Source organism: Solea solea, chromosome 4 (assembly GCF_958295425.1).
Source record: "Solea solea chromosome 4, fSolSol10.1, whole genome shotgun sequence".
Lineage (NCBI taxonomy): Eukaryota > Metazoa > Chordata > Actinopteri > Pleuronectiformes > Soleidae > Solea > Solea solea.
The window spans coordinates 22,729,621-22,751,935 of NC_081137.1; the positions used below are offsets into that span (position 1 = coordinate 22,729,621).

The following is a 22,315-nucleotide window of genomic DNA, read 5'->3' on the forward strand; positions in this document are numbered from 1 at the left end:
TCTTCTTCTGATTACGGTAAATGTATTGGAGTAAAAGTACACGTTTTTTTAGGAAACATTGTAGAATAAAAGTAAAAGTTGCAAGAAATATAAAGTACATACTGTAAATGTGAATTTTGTACTAAAGTACAGTAAAAAAGTAGTGGCAACACCCTGAAGTGTTTACTTAGTCTGCACAAATAAGACAGTAAAAGCACACAGTTCATTTTAGGAAATGTAGTGGAGTAAAAGTAAAAGTTGTTAGAAATATAAATAACAAAATAAAGTACAGATATGTGTAATTTTGTACTAAAGGACAGTCGGGAAGTATTTCTACTTTATTCCATTACAACACTGGTCATTGTACAGAACGTTCATTGCAATAACTGTATTAAAAATCAAAATAATACTAAATAGTACTTTGTGACAGTGTGACTGCGGCTGTAGTGGAGCCAGTTTTCCTGTTGGAGACAAACCAGTGAGCTCATCGTGGCTGCATGCTGAGGAGGGCGGGGCTCCCAGCATCATCACCATCACCACCAGCAGCAGCAGCAGCACCACCGGCCATCACTGCTCCTGCTTCGCTGTACGCTGATGCTGCGGAGGAGGAAGCCATTATTTTACCTCTCGTTTTATCAATATTAATAATAATAATTATAGCCAAAGGAAGAGGCCATGGACACAGCTTCACACGCATTAGGACGCATCCCATTGTTGAAAATCGATTACGAGGTAAGCTGCTGGGGGAACTAGCAAGGCCTGTCGGGGCTTTTTTTTTTTTTTTGTGACAGGTTAATTTTATCCGTGGAACATTTCTTTATACTACACTCGTGTTTTAATTCGACTCAAGCAGTTGAAGCTACACAAAACACCACGTCCACGGTGTTACGCGTGGCAACCAAACCGTAAAGACGCTAGTGTCATTTGACGGTTTAGCATTCGGTTTGTAGCCTGCATGTCGGAAGTGGCTCGAGAATCCTGGCCTACACTCACCCAGCAGCCCTTTAAACATGACTGGGATGGAGGAGGCAGGCTGCCGTGTGTGTGGTGGTGTTTTCCTCAACCTTAAACTTCATCCTTTCATCCTTTCATCCTGTGTCTTGCTGAACACTCGTGTAGTTTGACTGTGTGGATCCTGCAGCTGTTGATGTTCGTGCTCCAGGTGAAGCCAGATGTTCACTGACTTCCATGCATAATTAGACACTTTAAAGCTGCCTTTTTTTTGTTTTTTTGTTTTTTCTTCTTCTTCATGCTTGACAGCTCATCACAGCATGGCATGTGTTATTAAAATGATGCTGCAGAGCAAAGATGGAGAGGATGCTGTGAGTTTATGTCCAGGGCCCTCTATTCTCTCACTGGCCTGCTTTAACAAACATCATCATCATCATCAGCTCTGGCTGCCTGGAGGGCATTTGTCACATTTCTTTGTTTCAGGGTCAGCACAGATGTAGCCCACAAGTTAATAGTTTATAGATTGCATTGCAGTTGCAGGATTCCATTCAATAGTGCAATAAAATACCGTAACATGGAGATTCTCCTACATCCTGCTTCAGATGTTTTGTAAATGGAATTAATCAATAAGTCTCATCTGTGATGCCAGGATCAGCAGAGGTGGATAAGAGTGGACACTTTTCTCGTCTATATCCACCTGTTATTATCATCTTTCATCACTTGCATTCACAGGCCACTTTATTAGGTACACATGAGACTTGATAAAGTAGCACTTGTTCTGCTGCCAGGGTTCCCACGGATCCTTAAAAAGCCTTAAAAGGCATTTAATTAAATACATGTAAAAACAAGGCCTTAATTAGTATTGAAATGTCTTAAATCCCTTCTTTTTTTTTTTTAAAAAAGTCTTGAAAATCTCAAAATAATTGCTATCAAGTGCCACTTGCAGTAAGATCGCGCAGATTAGGAGCCAATTAGGAACCAATGAAATGTAAAAGTTTGCAGCCAGGACGCCACGATACCAACACTGGGAATGAGATATTCTAACTTTTGCACTGCGCCAAAAAAGTCATGTTTTATGTTGAAATAAACATGTGGGCAAAGTTGTCCCTAACTCATGTGTTTTTTGGGCAGCTTTGTTGTTTTTGTGTACTGTAAAATTCTCAAAAAGTCTTAACTTGAAGTTGCTTTAAGCTGTGTGTTCAGAGATGGTATCCTGCATACTTTCTCCTCTGACCTCTGGCATCAGCAAGGCATTTTTTGCCTTCTTATTGGATGTTTTCTCTTTTCCCAGACGACAGTTCTGTGTAAACTCTAGAGATGGTTGTGCATGGAAATCCCACTAGATTGGCAGCCTCTGAAAAGGCCAGACCAGCCCATTTGGCACCAACAAGTATTGCCTTTCTTCCTTATTTTGATGCATCCTAAACATGTCTACGTGTTGTATTACTGCCATGTGATTGGCTCAATATTTGCTTTAACAAGCAGTTGAACAGGTGTACCTAATAAAGTGGCTGCTTAGTGTGTTCTCAGTAGACAATCTCACTGATTTATTTAACTGTTATGTAAAGCAGAATGGTGAATTTTAGTTGTATTTGCACAGCAACTGCAAATGATGCTTACATCAAATGTCAGAATGGTAACATTACGGTTAAGAACTAATAGAAAACATTTGGATTTTTACAACATAATCCAAAAACATGCTTGAATCCACCTTATGCGACAGCGACTCTTTGAACTAATGTACATCACAGCCATTTTCCAGACAGATTGCACTTTAGTTGCTCACTCTCGGGGCAGCAGTGCTGCTGGCATCAATTTGATTAACTTTTTGGTGACTCAACTGCATAATCTGGATTACAAACAAGAATAAAATGTCCTGGGAAAAAAATGAATGCGCAAAAATAACCAGTGAGTGGTGTCGGTTTGTATTTTCCTGTAAAATCTGTTTGATTTTGACACTTAACGAGTGGGAATATCATGGATTATGTATCAAAAGTGAAGCAACGTGACATTATTTAAATTGAAGATTGTTACATATGTGTCAATTCTGCCTTAAAATTAAGCACAAAATAGATTAGAAATAGAGTCTTAAAAATCTGTTTTTATAGTTTGTTATTGTGATGTAATACTGTCTGTAATAGAGATTACATCTGTGTGTGTTGACTGAAGATGGCTATATACAGTATATTTTAGGGTATTAAAGGCATTTATGAACAATCATATTTTGTGTAAATAAATGACATTTAGACACCACTAATTTGGCTAAATTGTCTTGAGGGGATCATGATTTCCTCTTGGCTATTGTACAAATGTGGAAACTTTTTATTTAATACCTCGCAAACTACTACTACTACGTTAGTATTGTACTTAAGTTTAAGCGGCAAAAGGATTGTGGTTAGGGATAGCAAAACAAAGTAATAAAAGTGAGTGCCTGAACAAATCTGTAGAAGTAAAAGAAGAAACATTCAATCCATTAAAGCAGCTAAAGCCTATTTTATCCCCAAATCTCACTGCTGATTGAGAGCTTGCATTGTAGACAATGTAGATCCTGTTAAAGAAGATTTTGGTTCCATTATTTATTGAGGAAAAGTAAAACACTGTTGCCGAGAAGATGAAGCAGTTATACAGTTATACTGCTGTTTCGCAGTGAGTGAGATTTCTCTGATGTAGAACACACACCACAGGCTGTTCATTAAATAAATTGAATTGCACTGAATGAGCCAGATTTGTTTAACCAAGTCAACTAACCATTAAACTGATAATTATTTGTAGGACCTCAGTGTCATCAGATTAAAGCAGAACTGCAGCAGCAGCACGCGACTGAGGATTCTTTCTGACTCTGGGAACTAATATTCAGTGCTAACAAGCAAATCTGATGTCTGAGGGAGTCATGGAAATGGGTCATGGTGCCAGTGTGCTTCATGCTGTAGTATTTAATGCACCATCACTGAGACACACACACTCTGACTCTCTGAGCCAGGGCACAGAGAGAAAATGGGAGTCTCTTGTGAGGTTTATCTCTTTCCTCAGTGAATCTGCTCAGGCAGACGTTTCCAGTTAGAAAATCAATGAAATATTAGGTGCACAGTGTGTTTGCACCTCTGGCATGAGAAGTGCTCGGAGTGCACTGGATGTGGCACAAATGTGTAAATTCATTACATTGTGTCGTTCCTTATAAGATGCTGCTTCAGTTGTGTTTCCTGGTGTTTGTATTTGTGCGATGCTGTTTTGTGATTGATAATATTGACGTGGAAGTTTTGCCTTCAGAGAGCTGGAGTGGCTCTAAGTAGGGCTGAACGATTTTGAATAAATATCTAATTGCGATTATCTTCGCAGGAATTTGCGACTGCATAATTCTTATTTTCATTTGGAAAAACACATTTAAAATGATTACTGTGTGAACAAAGACGTTCTCTTCAGTCTGAGGAGTAAGATTGTGTATAGGTCAAGACAGTAATTCCTCTAAAATGATATTTTGGACACACATTTTGGCTTAAATAAAATAATATTGCGCCTCCTGCGATTTGAAAATTGCAGTAGGCTGTATTGCGATTTCGGTAAAATTTTGATGAATTGTTCAGCCGTAGTTTGAAAATACCAGTCATTTTTAACCCTTTTACAAACATAATATGTGATCAATAAGTCTTTTAACACAGTTCTTCTGTTTGTCATTAAGGAATTTGAGAATTTCATCACTAGCTGTTAAACCTACACTGCACAATTAATGTGAATTGCAATTATTGAGTGAACTGTGGAGGAAGTGCATTGCTGTATATGATGCTATAGTAAGAGTAGACAGTGAAGCAGTTCATACATAGGAGACACAGCTTCTCTGTTTAAATATTAAAATGATTTCCACGCAGAGCCTATGGTTTGGGATGAGCGGAGAGCGCTGAGTAAGAATATTTCAGTCAGGGAGAGACGAGTCAATCAGGGTAACTTGTGTTTAAACTGTGAAAGATCAATGGCGTCCGTCCTGAGCAGTGGCTAAAGGTAAATCACTGGTGGTGATGGTGGTTGATGATTTTGCTGAGATTGATAGAGAAGGAAGAAGAGGAATATTTTTGAATTAAAGCGGGACATTATTGATGTTTGTTTGTTGTCTGTGTGTCCCTGCGATGGACTGGCGACCTGTCTCTGACCCTCATGTGGAGGATAAAATGGTAAAAGACGAGTGAATTCATTTAAATGACAGCTGCTACCTGATGATCTTGTTGCTGTGCTGTTGGATAGACGAGACCAGCTGGTTAACAGCTGATCACTCACAGTACGCAGAGTCCGCAAAATGTCAGAAACTGTTGAACAATGAAACTATGATGATGTTCTCCAAATGTTTTGTTTTTTCCGCTTGTTTTTTTTAATGATTTCTTTGTTATGTGAAGCAAAGAAAGCAGAAAATATTCACATTTAAGAAGCTGAAAAAACACTGAAACTGATTAAATGCAGTTGTGATATATACTGTAGATCTTCCTGACTGCACTTGCATGAGAGATCTATTTCTGAATTATTAGTAGTTCGCCTTCTACTGATGAAATTGAGATAAACTAAATACATTTGGCAGTCTATGCTACATCAGCTGTCTGTGACGCCTGTTTGTGGCTATGCTTCGAGCAGCCAGAGGATTATATCTCACTGCAGTATGAACATTGGTCATGACAGTAATCAGATTGACCCAGGACTCGCGACAAATTAATCTCTAGTCCCACCCTGTGGAGCAGTATTTGGCTGCTGTGAATGGTTTGTAGGTTAATTAAGTATTTGCCATAAAACCGACATTTTTGTGCTGACTTTGGTGAAACCCTTAAAGCTGTATTATTGTTATCATTATTATCATTATTATTATTATTATTATTATTATCATTATTATTATTTTTATTATTATTATTATTATTATTATTATTGCATATGTTTTTGTGGGAAAAATGTAAAGTGACCCCATGGATTAACCCTATGGAGTACAGTACATGGTTTTTTTACATTGGTTTCCCACATGTCATACTGGCATACACAGCACTTACCAATACAGTGGTTTTCCTCAGTGTTTCCATGGACTTCCTCCTCCATAAGTGATACTTACACAAAGAGCAGCAGCACGTCTGAGGCCGCGACGCTCTGCAGCAGTTAAAAGCCTGTGTGGACGCCGGGCGGCTTCATCTCTTACCTTCATGTCAGAATCTTTTAAAGCAACGTTGTGTCATTTCTCTCATTCATGTGCATAGTTGACCACAAGTGTACAGTGAAGACACCCATCAATATGTAGTACATGAGAAACTGCATCACTGTCCTCCTCCTCTGCTGTCTGTGTTTAGTCTCTCTTTGTCTCTCTGTGTCTTTCCAGCCCTTTTTTCCGATGGAAGAATGAGGAAGAGGAAGACCTGGAACGTGTAGGAGGACGTTGCAAAAGTTCCCGCCGCAAAGTCTCGATGAAAACATTAGACGAGACTCTCGTCTAGGATTCGACTGAAATGGCCAAGAAAGGGCGTACGAAGGGCGAGAAGCCCGAAGCGCTCATCTCAGCCCTGCAGGCAGCCAACGAAGATCTCCGGTCCAAGCTGACTGACATTCAAATCGAGCTACACCAGGAGAAATGCAAGGTACTGTCAATATAGACCTGAATTCAACTATTTAACAACACTTCACTATAACTCTCTCTCCTCTACTCCGCCGAAGGTGAGCAAGCTGGAGCGAGACAAGGTGCAGGAGGTGAAGCGCGTACGAGAGCAGGAGCAGCACCGTCACACCGCCACGCTTACGGAGCAGCGGGCCAAGTGGCACGAGGAGAAGCAGAAGGAGCTCCAGGCGCTCCGAGAGAACCTGACCCGGCAGCATGAGCAGGAGCTGGCCCGCCATGCCAAAATCAAAGACCAGGAGAACCAGAGGCTCAAAGCCGCGCTGAGCGCCATGCGTGACGGCAGTGGAGAGAAGGTGAGGTGCAGATAATGGGAGAGACGGAAGTGTTGGGGGAGGTTAAACCGTACCTTGTCTTCTTCAGGTGCGCACTGCACTCACCCTGGAAGCCAAGGAGGAGGCGCGTCGCTTCTTTGACCAGGAGCGAGTCAAGCTCCTGCAGGAGATCATGGAGCTGAAATCCACGAAGAAGCAGACGGACGAGGCTCTCAGCAACATGATCCAGTCCGACAAGATGAAGGCTGGGGATCTGCGGGTGGAGCACCAGCACCACCAGGAGCAGATCTCCAAAATCAAGTGGGACTGTGAGAGGGACATCCGCAGACTGGTACTCATAACTGGAGCACTCAAAAACAATATGTGTCCAAAGATGTGGAAGCTATGACTTAATCACACGTCAGCCCCGAAAAGTCGATGTTTTAACAGCAATGTCTTCCCTCCGTCGCTGTTTCGTTCTCCTCTGCCACAGGTGGATGAAATCAAATCAAAAGATCGCACCATCTTCTCACTGGAGAGGGAGCTGGAGTCCACGGCGGGCTTTCTGCAGAAGCTGCAGCTGCAGAAGGACGCGCTCGACGAGCAACTCTTCCTCGTCAAAGAGGCCGAGTGTGGCCTGGGAAGCCCGAAGAGAGAGATACCGGGCCGAGCCGGAGACGGAGCGGAACACTGCGGCAGCCCGGTGAGTGGAGCTGGCTGATGTTTGTGCCATTACTCTCGACTGTGGTTTCTTAAACACAACTTTTGTCGCCAAGTTGCCATTATTTCCCTGCTGAGATTATTGTTTAATTTAATAGACGAGGATTCCAAATACACATGGTGAAGCAGAGAGAGTGTAATCAAGATTCTCTTTGTCCACCCAAGATACATTTTCAGCAAAAACAACTGTTGTATTGACTTGCAACTACGGATTTCTCTCTTCAGGACCTGAGGAGAAACCAGAGGCGTCTCGCCGATCTCAACTCGACTATACGCAAACTGGAGGACCGCAACTCGCTGCTGGTCGACGAGCGGAACGAACTTGTACGATTCTTATTCCCGCAACTTAAACTTAAACATCCCGACTTTCCTCGCGTTAGCCGCAACTTAACATGTTACCCTTTCGTCCCTGTGTGTGTCCTCCAGCTGAAGAGAGTGCGGGAGTCGGAGAAGCAGTGCAAGCCCCTGCTCGACAAGAACAAGCTGCTGAACAAGAGGAACGACGATCTGACGCAGACCATCCAGAAGCAGGAGGAGAAACTCAAGAGTCTGGCCAAGGAGAACCTGGAGATGGTCAGTGTGTGATAAACACAGTATATTTACATATACTGTGTTTATTTATTCTGTGTCCATGACACACTCTCTGTGTGTGCGCGTGTGTGTTGTGTGTCTGCAGAAGGAGAAGATCAGCTCCCATCCGCCGCTGAAGAAGCTCAAGTCTCTCAATGACCTGGACCAAGCTCATGATGACCAGGAAATCGCCTTCCTCAAACTCCAAGTCCTGGAGCAACAAAACATCATCGACGAACTGACAAGAGTACGGACCGTCTTCACCTCCTCGCTCCTCATGACGTGCTTCGTTATCGACGCGTTTTGAGTACATTTTCGGTCATAAATCATCTTCACGTTCATCGAGATGTTACTCAAACACTGTGTTGTTGTTTTTCACGAACAACTTTAGAGTATGAAATCACCGCAGCGTTTGCTGAACCAGCAGAATGTACGTGTAACCAGTCAATCTACATGTTTGTTATTTGACTAAAACGATACATCGGGCTTCAGACGTAACAATGTAACAAGCACAAAGGCTGGTGATGTGTCAAATGAACGGTGTCGAATGAAATGACGGCGATAAATAACGTGGGACGGACATTAATTATGATTTAACTAAAGAAAAGAACTTGACTCATAATGACACGTTCATCTGATTGTGATGTGTCATCTTTTCTTTCTTTAACCATTTCTGTGTGTGTGTGTTTTTGTTTTTTTCCAGGATCGTGAGAAGCTACTAAGAAAGAAAAGGCATAAAAGAAGTTCAAGGCCAATAAAGGTAGAAATTATTGAATTTGCTAATTGCTTATTATATTATAAGAGCACATATTTTTTGTGTTATGTGATTTTAAAAAAAGCCGCAAACACACTTGCAGCAACATGAGCCCCCGTGGGTGTGTCGGCCATATTCAAAAACAAAAACACACCAGTGATTAGTTAGCTGACTAACAGCCCGCTGTTTTGTCGGGGGAAGAAAACTCCTTGTTGTTTTTCTCCAAAAAGATTTCTTGCAGGTTGGTGAGCGATCCGTTTATTCAGATAAAACAAACAAACAAACAAACGGCATCGATATAAAATGTATTGACAGCCCTCAAAAAAAGTAGCATCTGCAGAGTTTGACTCACAAGCTGCCAAAAAGGGTTTACTCTATTTTTCTTGTAGACAAAATTCTGAATTCTACGAAAGGGAATAGGGATTTGTATACCCAGCTGGGGAGCGTGGTTTCTCTGTGGGTGTAGCCAATAGGAGGAGGAAAATGCAGAGGTTTTGAAGATCTGTCCAGGGTGTGACTCCGCCTATCACCCTATGTCAGGATAAAGGAGGAGGAGGATAAAGTGGTAGAAAATGGACGGATGGGTGATACAGTATGAAAGAAAATACCTTTTTTGGCACCTAAGACCTAAGTCTTTGAACTTTTCTTTTCCGCAGAGGCACATTGTCGTCGATACGTTCTTCGGGTACGACGAAGAGTCCATGGACTCCGAGACGTCCTCGGTGGCTTCGTTCCGGATGGACAGAACTCCGGCTACTCCCGATGAAGACATGGAAGAGGTTTAAAATGTGTTAAAATTGCAGTTGATTAGTGGAAGTGTAACCATAGTATATTTAATTTACAACATTGTGTGTGTGTGTGTGTGTGTCAAACAAGGGTCTAGCTAATGAAGAGTCCGAGCTCCGCTTCCGTCAACTGACCAGGGAGTACCAAGCCTTACAGCGAGCCTATGCCCTGCTGCAGGAACAGAAAGGAGGCTTACTGGACGCTGAGATGGAAGCCAAGGTACAATGAATGAGAGGAACAATTTAATATTCATAAGAACGCTGTAAGCAGCAGTTAAATATTCTTTAATCTTTTGTTTTGCTGTGTTTCAGGCGCAAGAGCAGCTCCAAGCAGACGTTCTCAGGTATAAAGCCAAAATAGAGGACCTGGAGAAAGAACTGACCCATAAGGGACAGGTAGGACACACGTGGACAATGTTACTCACGACAAAAAACAATAGTTTTTCATCAGTATATTAAATTATGTTTTTTTTACTTCCTTTGTAAAGGATTCCAAATGGGTGGAGGAGAAGCAGCTTTTCTTACGAAGGAATCAGGAGCTACTGGAGAAGGTTTGTAGATATTTACTCGTATGATGACACATTTAATAGAAGCTAAATACGACAGTTTCTGCTATGTACTGATCTGATTTGATTTTTTTTTAATGTCGTCCAGGTGGAGAAGCTGGACTCCGAGTGCAGTCGGCTGCAGCAGGAGCTGCAAGACTCCAGAGACCAGAATGAACTGTTAGAGTTCAGGATCCTGGAGCTGGAGGTGATGAACAAAGAGTCTTTTACAAAATGTCTTCCCTGAATTAACTCAACATTCTGTTTATTCAAGTTTCTAAGAACATCAGACACAACAGACACAGTAACAAACTCTAATCGACAGTCTCTGCGTTGCTTCGCGGTACTGTTTTAAAGATAAAGAGCAGCGGTTGATGCTGATTTCTGCACATTCTGTCCATCAAGTTAGGTGAAGAGATGTCACCTCCATCTTAATTTAAGCATTAACCATAGCTGTTAGATGTTTTTTTATAATATGGAAACTCTTCTACTTTTTTGCACGTATTAACACCACAAAGGTTTTATCGCTATTTCATTCATAGTTATTGATTTTTAACAAAAATGAAGATTTAACCAATAAAACTAATTCCAACAAAACATCATCACTGATCTTTATCTGTTGATAACACATGTGCACTCCTGTTCCCGTGTAGGAGCGTGAGAGGAGATCCCCTCCTTTTAACCACCTGAGGATGCATCCCTTTTCTGAGGGAGTCAGTGCTCTTCAGATCTACTGTATGAAGGAGGGCGTGAAGGTACGCGACCAAGAAAACTACAACTCTTGTGCTTTAAAGATAGTAATTACTGACAAAAGTGACCACGTTTTTCTCTTCTGTTCTGGCTTCAGCCAAATGACAGCTGTAAAGCTTTAGAAAATAAAAATGTTCTTTATTTTTTATCTCTTTTACCTGACTTTTAGGATGTGTGCATACCAGATCTCATCAAACTTCTCGATATCCTGGGAGACAATGGGGTAATTCATTGAATAAATTGCCCTGTGATGCAAAAGCAGGCTCATTATTTATTAATCAACGTTTATTTTTTCCCTTTATGGTGTAGAACTTAAGAAATGAAGAGCAAGTGGCCATTATTCAGGCCAGCACTGTTCTGTCACTCGCAGAAAAGGTACGTTTTTATTTTATATAAGAAATCAGAGATTATATGAAACACACAGAATTGTGTTTAAACTGCACCGGTCTGTATCCCCGTGCTTATCGCCCTCTAGTGGATTCAGCAGATTGAGGGCACCGAAGCGGCACTGCACCAGAAGATGATGGACCTGGAGATAGAGATGGTGAGTCAACTCACGCCCCCTATAGGAAAATACAGTTTACTGCAGGAGTCTGAGATGAATTAGTCCTTTCCTCATATGGTCGTTTCTCACACGTCGTTCCTCTGTGCAGGAGATGTTCTGTAAACAAAAAGGATATCTAGAAGAAGAGCTGGACTACAGAAAACAGGCCCTGGACCAGGCCTACATGGTATGTTTACATGACAATATGGAGCTTTAAGACACTGTGGAGACAGGACTGATGTGATATGATCATTCTTATTTTTTAACAGCAAATCCAGGAGTTGGAAGCAACGTTATACAACGCCCTGCAGCAGGACAAGGTTCTTCCACACACACTGCACACTGCAGCCTTTTTCACAGAATAACAAAACTGTACTTTTTAGTTTTCTGATTATTTTTAGACGTTGTACTTGCTTTGTGCCATCGCCTTAATCTAGCTCTCGCTGAGTGTGGGTGCAGCTCAGCTGACTCACGAGCTTAGGACCCCGACGTCAGAAAGCAAACGTCCTGAATCCAAAGTGAGTTTTGTTAAATGCCGTCAGTCACTGGTCAATATTGCCTTTTCTATATCGCATTTGCAACACATGAGTATGAATTTAAAAAATAGCCCTAACATAACAAAATTAGAATTTACATAAACTTAAATTATGATCATAGAAAATGGCTGCAACACTGAGCACTTACAGAAATCCTATTTTTTAACATATGTGTTTATTGTCATATGCACAGTAAAGAAACACGTTTCCCTGTGCAATGAATTTCTTGCTTTGCTGTCCACTCAAAAAATAGCAGCAATAAAGTATACAGAAGAAATAGTATTAAAAAATAGTATTTAAAATTTATATAAACAAAAATAATAAATATTAAAAAATGCATAGAAATTATGTCAATATATGCATATATATATAATAATAAATCCTTTTATATGTAAAATGGTTTATTATTTCAATTTGACCTAATCAACTTAACTAAACTAAACTAAACTAGCTAGTCACTAAGTCAAAAGATAAGTTGATATGAACCTAGGAATCAAATCCAGGGTGAAATTCTGTCTTTTCCCAATCCTGATCCTCAGGGACCCAATTCCCCTGCATGTTTTACATGTTGCCCTGCTCCAACACACCTGATAATGACCCATTTATTTGAACCAGGTTTGTTGGAGCATGGAAACATCTAAAACATGCAGGGGAATCAGGACTGGGAAACACTGTCACCTGACTCCCTAAAAAGTTGACATTGAGAACAGCAAGAGTTAAAAACAAAAAAACAAAAACAAGGCACAGTCAGGTGTTCCATACTCATTCCATCTGCCGTGTGATGATCATGAAATCTAAGAAAAAGGATATGATCACAGGCTGTAAATCTAGAAATCAACGGAAGCCAAAAAATTTGCCATATCACCATCGCCATCTTTTGAGAATGTTTTTTTTTTCCTCCTCTCAGATGATAAAATACGGCGAGCCTCTGGATGAGCTTCAGAGGGACGAGCTGCGCACGGCAGTGGAGAAGCTCCGGAGGCAGATGCTGAGGAAGAGTCGAGAGTACGACTGCCAGATCCTCCAGGAGAGGATGGAGCTGCTCCACCAGGCGCACCAGGTCGGTCTTTGTCATTACAATAATGTGTGATAATCTATGATCTGCAATAAAAAAGAAACACATCATCTTATCCTGTCATGATCTGAACGTTTGCAGAGAATCCGTGACCTGGAGGACAAGACAGAAATTCAGAGGAGGCAGATTAAAGACCTGGAGGAGAAGGTATGACGGTTTAAAGTAACTCACAATTAAATATTTTACTTTTAAATCTGTGATGTCAAGTGTCTATTGAACATTTTCTCTACCTGTTTCTGCCTCTGCTGTTGCTAACGTATCTTTGAAGTGTTCCACTCTAACTCTGTCACTCTCTCTCTCTTCCTTCCTTCCTTCCTTCCTTCCTACCTCTCTACCTCTCTTTCATTCCTCAGTTTTTGTTTCTATTCTTGTTCTTTTCTCTTGCCTTTATCCTTTGGCCTTGAAGTCTTTGGCGTGTCCCGTAGAAGAGGTGAGTGTGAGTCCTGTTGTTCTTCCAGTAAACCACCGCCGTCTCTCTTCTGGACCTTGGGTCAAATACTTTGCACAGCAAGTGTTGTGGTTTTTTTTGTGCAGCTGCTAAAGTTAAATGTGGAAATAGTTGGGCGACTGACAAGCACTCAGAATACGCTGTAAACAAAGGCACAATGAAAGTGAGAGCAGAGTTGAAACAGTACTTAATTGTTTGTCTTAACAACAACAAAATGTATAATGTTGACATTTGGAGACACTAAAAACAATTTGACCCTGGTTTTAGTTCTTTCACTTGCTTTCCCTTTTCATGAATATTTCACCTTCTTTCTCGTTGCACTCTCTACACTGAGTACATTGCTGAGTCAGCATGTATAAATATGTATAAATGTTTCATTTTAAAATAATCCCTGTGATGTTTTATGTATCAGATTTGCTGTTTGCCAAAAAGTTGCCCCGTAAACACGGCACAAGGAACCCCAAAATGCTGCAGCACATGTGACTGCACTGTAGTTGCCACGTTGTCACCCTATGCCAAAAAAGGGGGGCAATCATTTCCTAATTCCTGAAACAATGACTCGATTAATCGATTTCTAAATCGGATTCATTAGTTTAAGGGATTTTTAAAGGATTTAATCCAGTTTCTCTGTTGTGTCAGCTTCTTAAATGTGAATATTTCCTGGTTTCTTTGCTCCATAGAACAAAGAAATCATTCAGACAATGTCATTTTGGTTCGTGGACAAAAGACAAGATTACATTAAGTTTGAGAAAGATTTGAAAAAGAACATTTTTTAACATTTTCTGACATTTTATGCACTGAACGATTACTGAAATAATTGAGGAAATAATCGACAGATGAATCGATTATGCAGATAATCGTGAGCTGCAGCCCTAGACTTTACAATTCTGTAAACAGAAATAGTTTTTCAGTAATTTAGTGAGGAATGCTGCTTAATACCAACAGAAGCACTGATTGCCCAGTGTTTTCGACTGTTGTAATCCTCTCGTCTCTGTGTTCCCGTCTCTCAGGTGCTGTGTCGGCTTGGAGATCTTGTTTGTGTGACCGCAGTGTTATTTATTTCCCGGACGAGTGTGGAGCAGTCAGTCAGTGTACGGTGGATAAAGTGTCGTGTAATGGCTGTAGATGTTCACACTCCACATTCTCTTCTTCTTCTCCTTCTTCTTCTTCTTCTTCTTCTCTTTTTTAAATGGAGACGGGTCCTCAGGATGATTCCCATGACGATACACTCACATATTTTTCGGATTGGAAGAGCCGTATCAAAAACACTTATGCACTCTTACGTACATGCGTACAGTTTACGGACAGGCATGCGGAGAAGCATGCAGATGCAAACCACACTTATACACACACACGCACACACACACGCACACACACGCTTTGACAAATCCAAAACCAAAGCCTGGGAAAAAGTTCTCTCTGCCATGCAGGGGTAATAACATGTCATCCACCACCACTTTAGCCACAGTGGGAATATAAAGAGACAGATAGAGCAACTCAGACAAAGAGGAAAGAAAAGAGAGGAAACACCAGACCACAGCTTCTCTTCATCTTCTCATTCCTTTTCACTTTCGAAGCCGGAGAGGACGAGTCAACTCAGGGCCCTTGAGTGTGTTTGAGAGGAGCAGCGGACTCTGGACTCTCGTGTCTCACTGATCCCAGGATGGTGCTGCGTTACACAGACAGACAGACGGGAGGAACGGCAGGTGTGTGTACGGACAACACTCAGATTGACACACGGCACATACCTGATGATGATGATGATGATGATAATAAGAGGAAGGAAAAAAATAACACGGAATCTCCACAGAAAAACATACCGATTGTCAAACTGCGTCTTCATTTTCACCCAAAGCCGGCAGCTTTACTCTCTGGTCGTCTTTTTCTGGGTTTTTTTATTTTTATTTTTTACAACTGAATCCCTTCTCTGAACTCTGACATATATATATATATAAATTTGTGGATAATGTACATGAGTGAATTATTTCGCCCACCCCCTTTGATTTCTGTGAATAGATTCTTTTGGGTTTTTTTAAACTCTCTGAAGCAGCTTGAGCAGTTTACACACATGACTTAATTGCTCAGTATTATTGTGGTGACGGCTGCAAAAGAAGGATTTTATTTTAACATTTTAACGTCAGAATATGAATGTGGAATAATGGAATATTTGCCTCATTTTTTCTCCCTCTATACAGAACACTGATTTATATTCAACACGGACTCGTGGTTGTGTTGCTCTTGGTGGCCAGTGGGGGGCACTGCTTTCCAACTGAGTTGACATTTAATAATGCACCCTTTAAAGTTACATTCTCTTTAAGCCAACGTGTAAATATTGGGGTGGGTGATTAGTTGGTTTGAATTCAAGTCTTGGTCCACACACAAAAGAAATCTATACATTAATGTCAACCATATTCCTGTCTCTGAATATTGCAGGTTCTCTCTCTCTCTCTACCCTTGCTTTTTTTTTTACTAACCAAAAATGTCTTTGATACTAACGGTTTACCTTTGACCCCCCCCCCCCCACACACACACACACACGCACACACACAACTGGCCATTCCTCTCCTCTCCTCTCGTGTAAAATGAAACGGGAGAAAGTGAGAGCAACTCTACACCTGCTGCTGCTCCACTTCTCTCCATCCTCCCTGCAATATTCACAACTTGTTGCCCCGTACACCTGAGCTCGTGTATCTGCCATTACACGACCCCCACCTCCCCCGCCTCCCCCAGCTCCATTCACAGGTCTAGTGTAGCCTCTCCGGCGTCTCGTTACACACCACGACTCAACAAAGGGGAACGACCGAGACCATTTTTGTGCAAACTCAGCTAACTTAAGCAGTTGCCTTAAATTGCACTCTCACCCCTCTCCCCCTCTCTCTCTGTCTCTCTTGCGCGTGTTCCTTTTTAACGATTATTTTTCCAGGCGATTTGTTATTTTAACGTCATGTACAGTATAAATATATATGTATGTATATTGTTTTTATTTTTTTTTAAACCCTGTCTGTCTTCCAACAAGAAATTTAATCCCTCCTCCTTATTTCACCCGAGATTATTATTATAATTATTATCATTATTATGATTAATAAATAAACTGGAAAAAGGAGAACTGCTGTAATTAAAAAAAAATGATAATAAAACAAAATTATGGCTTTGACCTGCCTTCTTTTCTTTACTTTTTTTAAAGATTTTATATATTTAACACCAGTAAGTTTAAAGATAGTTTTTGTTTATTTACCTTTATATATGTTACAATTTTCTATTTAACTAAGCTGCACTATCAATATTTTTTAAATTGTCAATAGTTGTATGTATTTCTGGATCCAGAACAGCCTTTACGTTATTAATACTCCATTGTTTTTGTCAACTAAACCTCTCTTTTTCTGCCATATTTCACAGCAATGCACAGTTTTATTGTTTTTTGTTGCGTTTTTCTTAACGACTGACATCAGTGGTCCTGCGTCGGTCAGATTAGAGAGCAGAAAACACAGCGAGCTGCTGCTGCTGCTGCTGGTTAGTCCGTCATTATCCCGTCCTGTCATGTGTTCTGCGTGCTCATTCATAATCAATGGCCTCATTCAGCCTGGCCAGTCGTATCCTTTTGATGTGGTCATTTTTTGTGCGATATTCTGTTCGTAAACATGTTTCATAATCCGGCCGCTTTTGTTTCGGTGTCACTGCATGCTCAGTTAAAAAAGAGAGAACCATAAAACCCAGTTATCTCACAAGCTTATGAAACAGTTTGGGGTTTTCCAGCAGCAGAAGCAGCAGCAGCAGCAGCAGCAGCAGCGGCAGAGTCAGCCGAGGATAACAGCCTGTCTTTTCACTTTGGTCACGACTGTTCCTGCCAAGCCAGAAAAGAACAAAGGTCGAGCCAGATAGTTTGTTGTTGTGGATTCACTTTGCCAAAGGACGTCTGTCAATGATGAATCCACTTCTATCTGCACTATACTCCCCCCCACCCCCAAAAAAAATCCACACAGAGGTCACAGCAGAGGTCACAACGTCCAATAGCCGCTTTCCTGCGATCTGCATTAAATTCAGCTTCTTCTTCCTGCTTGTGAACACATAATCCTCGATGACATATTTACTGTGTGCTAATGGAAACCGTGGACGCTTCTCCAGCACCGATTCTTGACAGAAACCCAGAGTGGACAAGTGACTCACTGTGAGAGATACACGAGTGAAGTCCTCCGAGTACACTGTACACGCCGCGTCCTTGGAGGCTCTTTAACCTTATTTCAGCGGCAGCTGGTCAACGGCCAAACACCATCACCGGCCGGCGGAAGCAGCTGCTCCCAAACTGTTCTGTGCAGCTCTTCATCGTCAGCACTGTGATCTTGTTAAAGCAGAAAGGTTCATTCAATCTACATCAGTGTCAATCACTTCATGTGCTTTTTGTCTTTTGTCTGTAAAGCACAAGTTCATTCATGGGCGTTCATTCATTCATTCATTCAGTGCAGCAGAAGAAGGTATGTATGCAGCCACAGAGCCACCGTGCACCACAGAAAGATTGCAGAACAAGATTAAAAAAAGAGGGATTATCTGAAAATAGAGACATAAAAGTGTGAACAAGTATAATATACACAACTGTACACACCAAAACTGTCAAAAGAACTGTGTGGAAAGTAGTGCAGTATATAAATATGTATGTATATCTAGTGGCACACTAATGTTAGTGGTAAAACCTGTGTTTGTTCAACTCATTGACAGTTAATAAATAATAATAAATAAGAGCAACTTTCACTCACATTATTCCAGTCCTAATGCCAATAAACTCAGACCTATTTGACATAAAAACAACAAACTGTAACTATACTGAAAAGAAAAGTATAAATAAAAGTGCAATTAAGACTTACACTTATACTTTAATACTAAAGCTTATACTTTTTTTTACTTCTTTCTGCCACAAAGTACTAATACTTAGTATATCTTGATCCGAGTACAGAATAAGGTCATATGTGCCACCAGAAACTGAATTTGAATCATTTATATTTGAATTTAAACAGCTAAACTTGAATAATTGCATTAAGAAAACCTGAATTTGAATCACATCCTTGGAATTTGCATCATTGCATTGGAAACAATTCTATGGTGAAGTATTCCTTTAAGAAGATCCATGGACTGTTCACATGAATAAACTCCTGTTGACTTGTCTGTGGAAGTCTGGCCCACTTACCCACTTCTTCACCTCTTGCCGCGAGGCCTTTGGTGCCAGATCACTGCAGATCACTCACGTTGCATTTGCCAAATTCTTACTCGTCTGAATGAATGCACTTAACCCAGTAACAAAAAAAGGGGGGACATTCATTTTACAAGCCTAACCTTTTTAACAGTTTGACGTTAGATAACCTTCTGTTTTTGGTTCCAGCATCGATGCTGTCATTGTTATAAAAGCCTCATTAAGTCAGAACAATAATATCCCGCCAGTGATTTTTTACCCAGTTGCCAGACGTCTATACGAAAAACAAGAATGCAACTCATTTGATTTTATGGTTTGCAGCCATTATGACATCAGCGACATTGACGAGCATGCAGTCTCACAGTTTACAAACACAGTCCGAGCCTCTGAGCTCTGTCCTTGTGTCTTTGTTCTCTTACATATTATTTTCAAGTCCTCTCGACCAGTTGGTGTCAGTGATGTGTTGTCCTCATTCTTTCAGCATCACTTAGTGTCCAGAAAGTGACATTTATTCATTTGGTCCAAACTTCTGCACTGACTTTAGGAGGCTACAGTGTTTTTATTTTATGTCATATTTACTCTCGGGGGAGACGGGAGCCGACAAACACGTCCTACACTTGGGGGACACATTATGACATACGGCTGTTTGGACTGTCCACTCAGTGGTTTTCTCAGTGAGTGCGTGGTGTTGACAGGGTCCGGTCTTATTTGTGCAGACTAAGAAAGTAAACACCTCAGGGAGGAGTTGCCACTGGAGGCCTAAACACTTACAGAAGCAGCAGCTTTTATCCCACTTCATGTTTACAGTAAGTGTCTCAGCCTAGAGCCAAAGAGTTTAAGGGAAGCAGTGTGGAATGTCAGTGTTGTAATGTAACCAAATGACAAAATTCACACATCTGTACTTTATCTGTAGTTTTAATTTCCCCAAGAGAACCTCCCAAAGGGATTAATAAAGTCGCCTGTCTGTCTACTTTGTTATTTATATTTCTAGCAACTTTTACTCCACTTCATTTCCTCTAACTGTCTTTGTTACTCGTTACTACCGAATAAAATCAGAAGAGGAAGAGTTGTCTGTATTTACATAGGGATTTTCTAGTGCTCTACACTACAGGAGTTAAGTGTCTTTGATCAAGGACACATGTTATCAACGAACAGAACCAGGAATTGACCCGCAACCTTCCAGTTGAAAGACAAACTTGTCCTACCACTGAGCCACCATGGCTCAAACCCAACTCTTCACTTTTTTAATACTCTTACTCCACTACATTTCCTCTATCTTTGTTAGGCTTCACTACCGAATGAATTCATTTATTTAAGTGGGGGGTTAAGTGTCTTTGCTCAAGGACACATTATAGACTAGCAGAGCCAGGAATTGAACCCACAACCTTCCAGTTGAGAGACAAACTCGTCCTAGTACTCAATCCTAACTCCTCACTTCTAAAAACTTAAGTACATTTTATATCAGAAAATGTCTTTTTCTACTTAAGTGCAGTAAATGTTATAAACTTTAAGGCTTTTTACTTAAGTAATAGTATAAAAAAAGTGACTTCAACATCTGGTAACATACTTGTACTTTACTAAAGTATCACGTTAAGGTACTTTACACGAGACTGCTTAAAGTAACAGATTTTGTGATGGTTTGTATGAAGTGCACACAGTTTATACAATATTTTAAACACAAGAAAACATTCTTACCTTCTACTAACTTAACATCCTGTGCAATAGTCATACATATTTATATCCTTACTGTATTCTTACTGTCTGTTTACACAATATTTATTTACGCTGCAACTTCTGTACATACTGCACATAGACTATAGTCCTTTTTTTTCTGTTGTTACCTTTCTTTAATCCCTTTCTTGTTTTGTGTTGTCTAACTTTGCTGTCTGCACACGTATTTTTGCCGCTGTAACAAGTGAATTTCAAGTGATAAATAAAGTTGATCTTATCTTAACATTTAGTAAGATTGCGTTGGGAAAATACTGGACCTAAGAAACCCCTGAAAATATAAAAAAATGGGAAATGGGACCTTCTATCATGGTTACCAGCTCTGTCTTTGACTTACCTGTGTGCACTTTCATTTTTGAAGAAAACTAATGAATGAAGCTGCAAAACTTGTCACACAAACAGGGTCAAATACACTTTGTTAAAGGGCATTATTTTGTAGCAGCTGACAGTAAAGAAAAGCATGATTTTATTATGTGTCCTTCCTCTGTTTCAGGCTGCATTATGGTTCATTAACTGAGTCACATCAGTGTGATCAGAAACACCTGTGAAACATTCTTCAGGATCCAATATCAGGTGTATTCAATTCTTCATTTTCAGGTTCAAACATCCCAATTAAGTCCATAATGTATGTTTCTTTTAGAATACCTTTGCATTTGGTGCCATCTAACATCCTGTCTGTCTCTCTGTCTGTCTGTCTGCAGCTCTTCAGCTCTACACTTTCTCTTCCTCTTCCTCTGTCACTCGCAGGTCTCCACGATGGCAGAGCGCAGGGTAAAAGCGGGCAAAGCCGGGGAGGAGGAGGAGGAAGACTTCCCGGTGTATTTGGCACGGCCTGGCACGGCTGACCAGGTCGCCCGGCAGAAACGCGGCGGTTTGTTTTGCAGCGTCGAGGACGCGTTTGAGAGCAAAACCCTGGACTTTGACGCGCTGAGCGTCGGTCAGAGAGGCTCCGTGCGCACTCCGACCACCGGGAAGCGAGGCGGCGGTCAGGAGGTGCCCCGGAGCCCGGCCGCGGTGAGCGACAGCGGGAGCTCCGCCGGTGTGGAGAGCGGGCGAGGAGGCAAAGACTCAGCATCATCACCCAGAAGCACCGGGGCTAAAGAAGTGCTGCAGAACCTGGAGGAGGAGGAGAAGGTAAGAGGAGAAACTTTAGTGACAATGACACGTGTGCTGGTTTCCACTTTGTCTTTTCCTTAGTGGCTGTTGTATGGTGATTTAATGTAACATACATAACATTATTGCATTACTTAACACTTATTTTAATATGATGACGTCACATGGTTAATTATGAACCCAATTACCTGACTCATGCATTGATGCTGTCAACACACCTTCATATAAAAGATATTTTATATTAGAACATGACCAATGAAGGGATGGATTGATGATTAACAGGCTGAATGAATGAATGAATGAATGAATGAATGAACCTAATGCCTTTGGACTGATGTAAGTGTCTCAAATTTCATTTCTCTGCTAACAAAATGTGTTAACACTAGAGGTTTGGTCACACGATATGGTACGCGATACACGGCTCACGATACCAATAATATCCAGACGCGACGATTCTGCGATAATCAATATATTGCAAGACAATCATATATTGATGCATCACGATATCTGTCTAACTGAAGAAAACAAACCCGTTAATGTGATTAAGTCTCTGTATTGGACGTGGATGGGGCATCTCAACGTAGCTTTCTCCGCCATTATTATAGCAGTGAACTCACTCTTCTTCGGCCAGGTAACGTCCACCCCAAGTTCACTGTAGAGTGTCTTAATTTATCCAGTAAAATATAGATATTTGCCCTGGTGTATCGATTAAAGTATTGCACAATATATCACCAAATTGATATTTTGACCCCTAG

At 40.9% G+C, this 22,315-nt stretch overlaps 1 protein-coding gene across 4 annotated transcripts; it reads left to right on the forward strand.

Annotated features, from left to right (window-relative positions):
* The first annotated feature begins 517 nt into the window (after nt 1-517).
* On the forward strand, nt 518-16,694 carry jakmip2 (janus kinase and microtubule interacting protein 2). Of its 4 annotated transcripts, XM_058627986.1 has the most exons (25): nt 518-711; nt 6,269-6,524; nt 6,601-6,855; nt 6,923-7,165; nt 7,307-7,516; nt 7,759-7,857; nt 7,960-8,106; nt 8,210-8,350; nt 8,807-8,863; nt 9,514-9,636; nt 9,734-9,862; nt 9,955-10,038; nt 10,131-10,193; nt 10,297-10,395; nt 10,841-10,942; nt 11,107-11,160; nt 11,247-11,312; nt 11,413-11,481; nt 11,591-11,668; nt 11,751-11,801; nt 11,919-11,999; nt 12,925-13,077; nt 13,174-13,239; nt 13,446-13,522; nt 14,551-14,664. In XM_058627986.1, the coding sequence occupies exons 2-24, from the start codon at nt 6,396-6,398 to the stop codon at nt 13,494-13,496; spliced, it is 2,550 nt and encodes an 849-aa protein (XP_058483969.1). In that variant the 5' UTR covers nt 518-711; nt 6,269-6,395; the 3' UTR covers nt 13,497-13,522; nt 14,551-14,664. The 4 variants fall into 4 exon arrangements, with proteins under 4 accessions (XP_058483969.1, XP_058483967.1, XP_058483970.1 ...); XM_058627984.1 differs by lacking the exon at nt 13,446-13,522 and having other exon boundaries at nt 14,551-16,694; XM_058627987.1 differs by lacking the exon at nt 11,919-11,999.
* The last annotated feature ends 5,621 nt before the right edge of the window (nt 16,695-22,315 follow it).

What these genes read in the sequence shown, in the direction of transcription:
- jakmip2 (XM_058627984.1), top strand. Translation starts at nt 6,396, where the DNA reads ATGGCCAAGAAAGGGCGTACGAAGGGCGAGAAGCCCGAAGCGCTCATC. An exon ending in TCGACGAGCGGAACGAACTT is followed by an intron (nt 7,858 to 7,959) that starts GTACGATTCTTA and finishes TGTGTCCTCCAG; the next exon opens with CTGAAGAGAGTGCGGGAGTC. An exon ending in TCAGGATCCTGGAGCTGGAG is followed by an intron (nt 10,396 to 10,840) that starts GTGATGAACAAA and finishes GTTCCCGTGTAG; the next exon opens with GAGCGTGAGAGGAGATCCCC.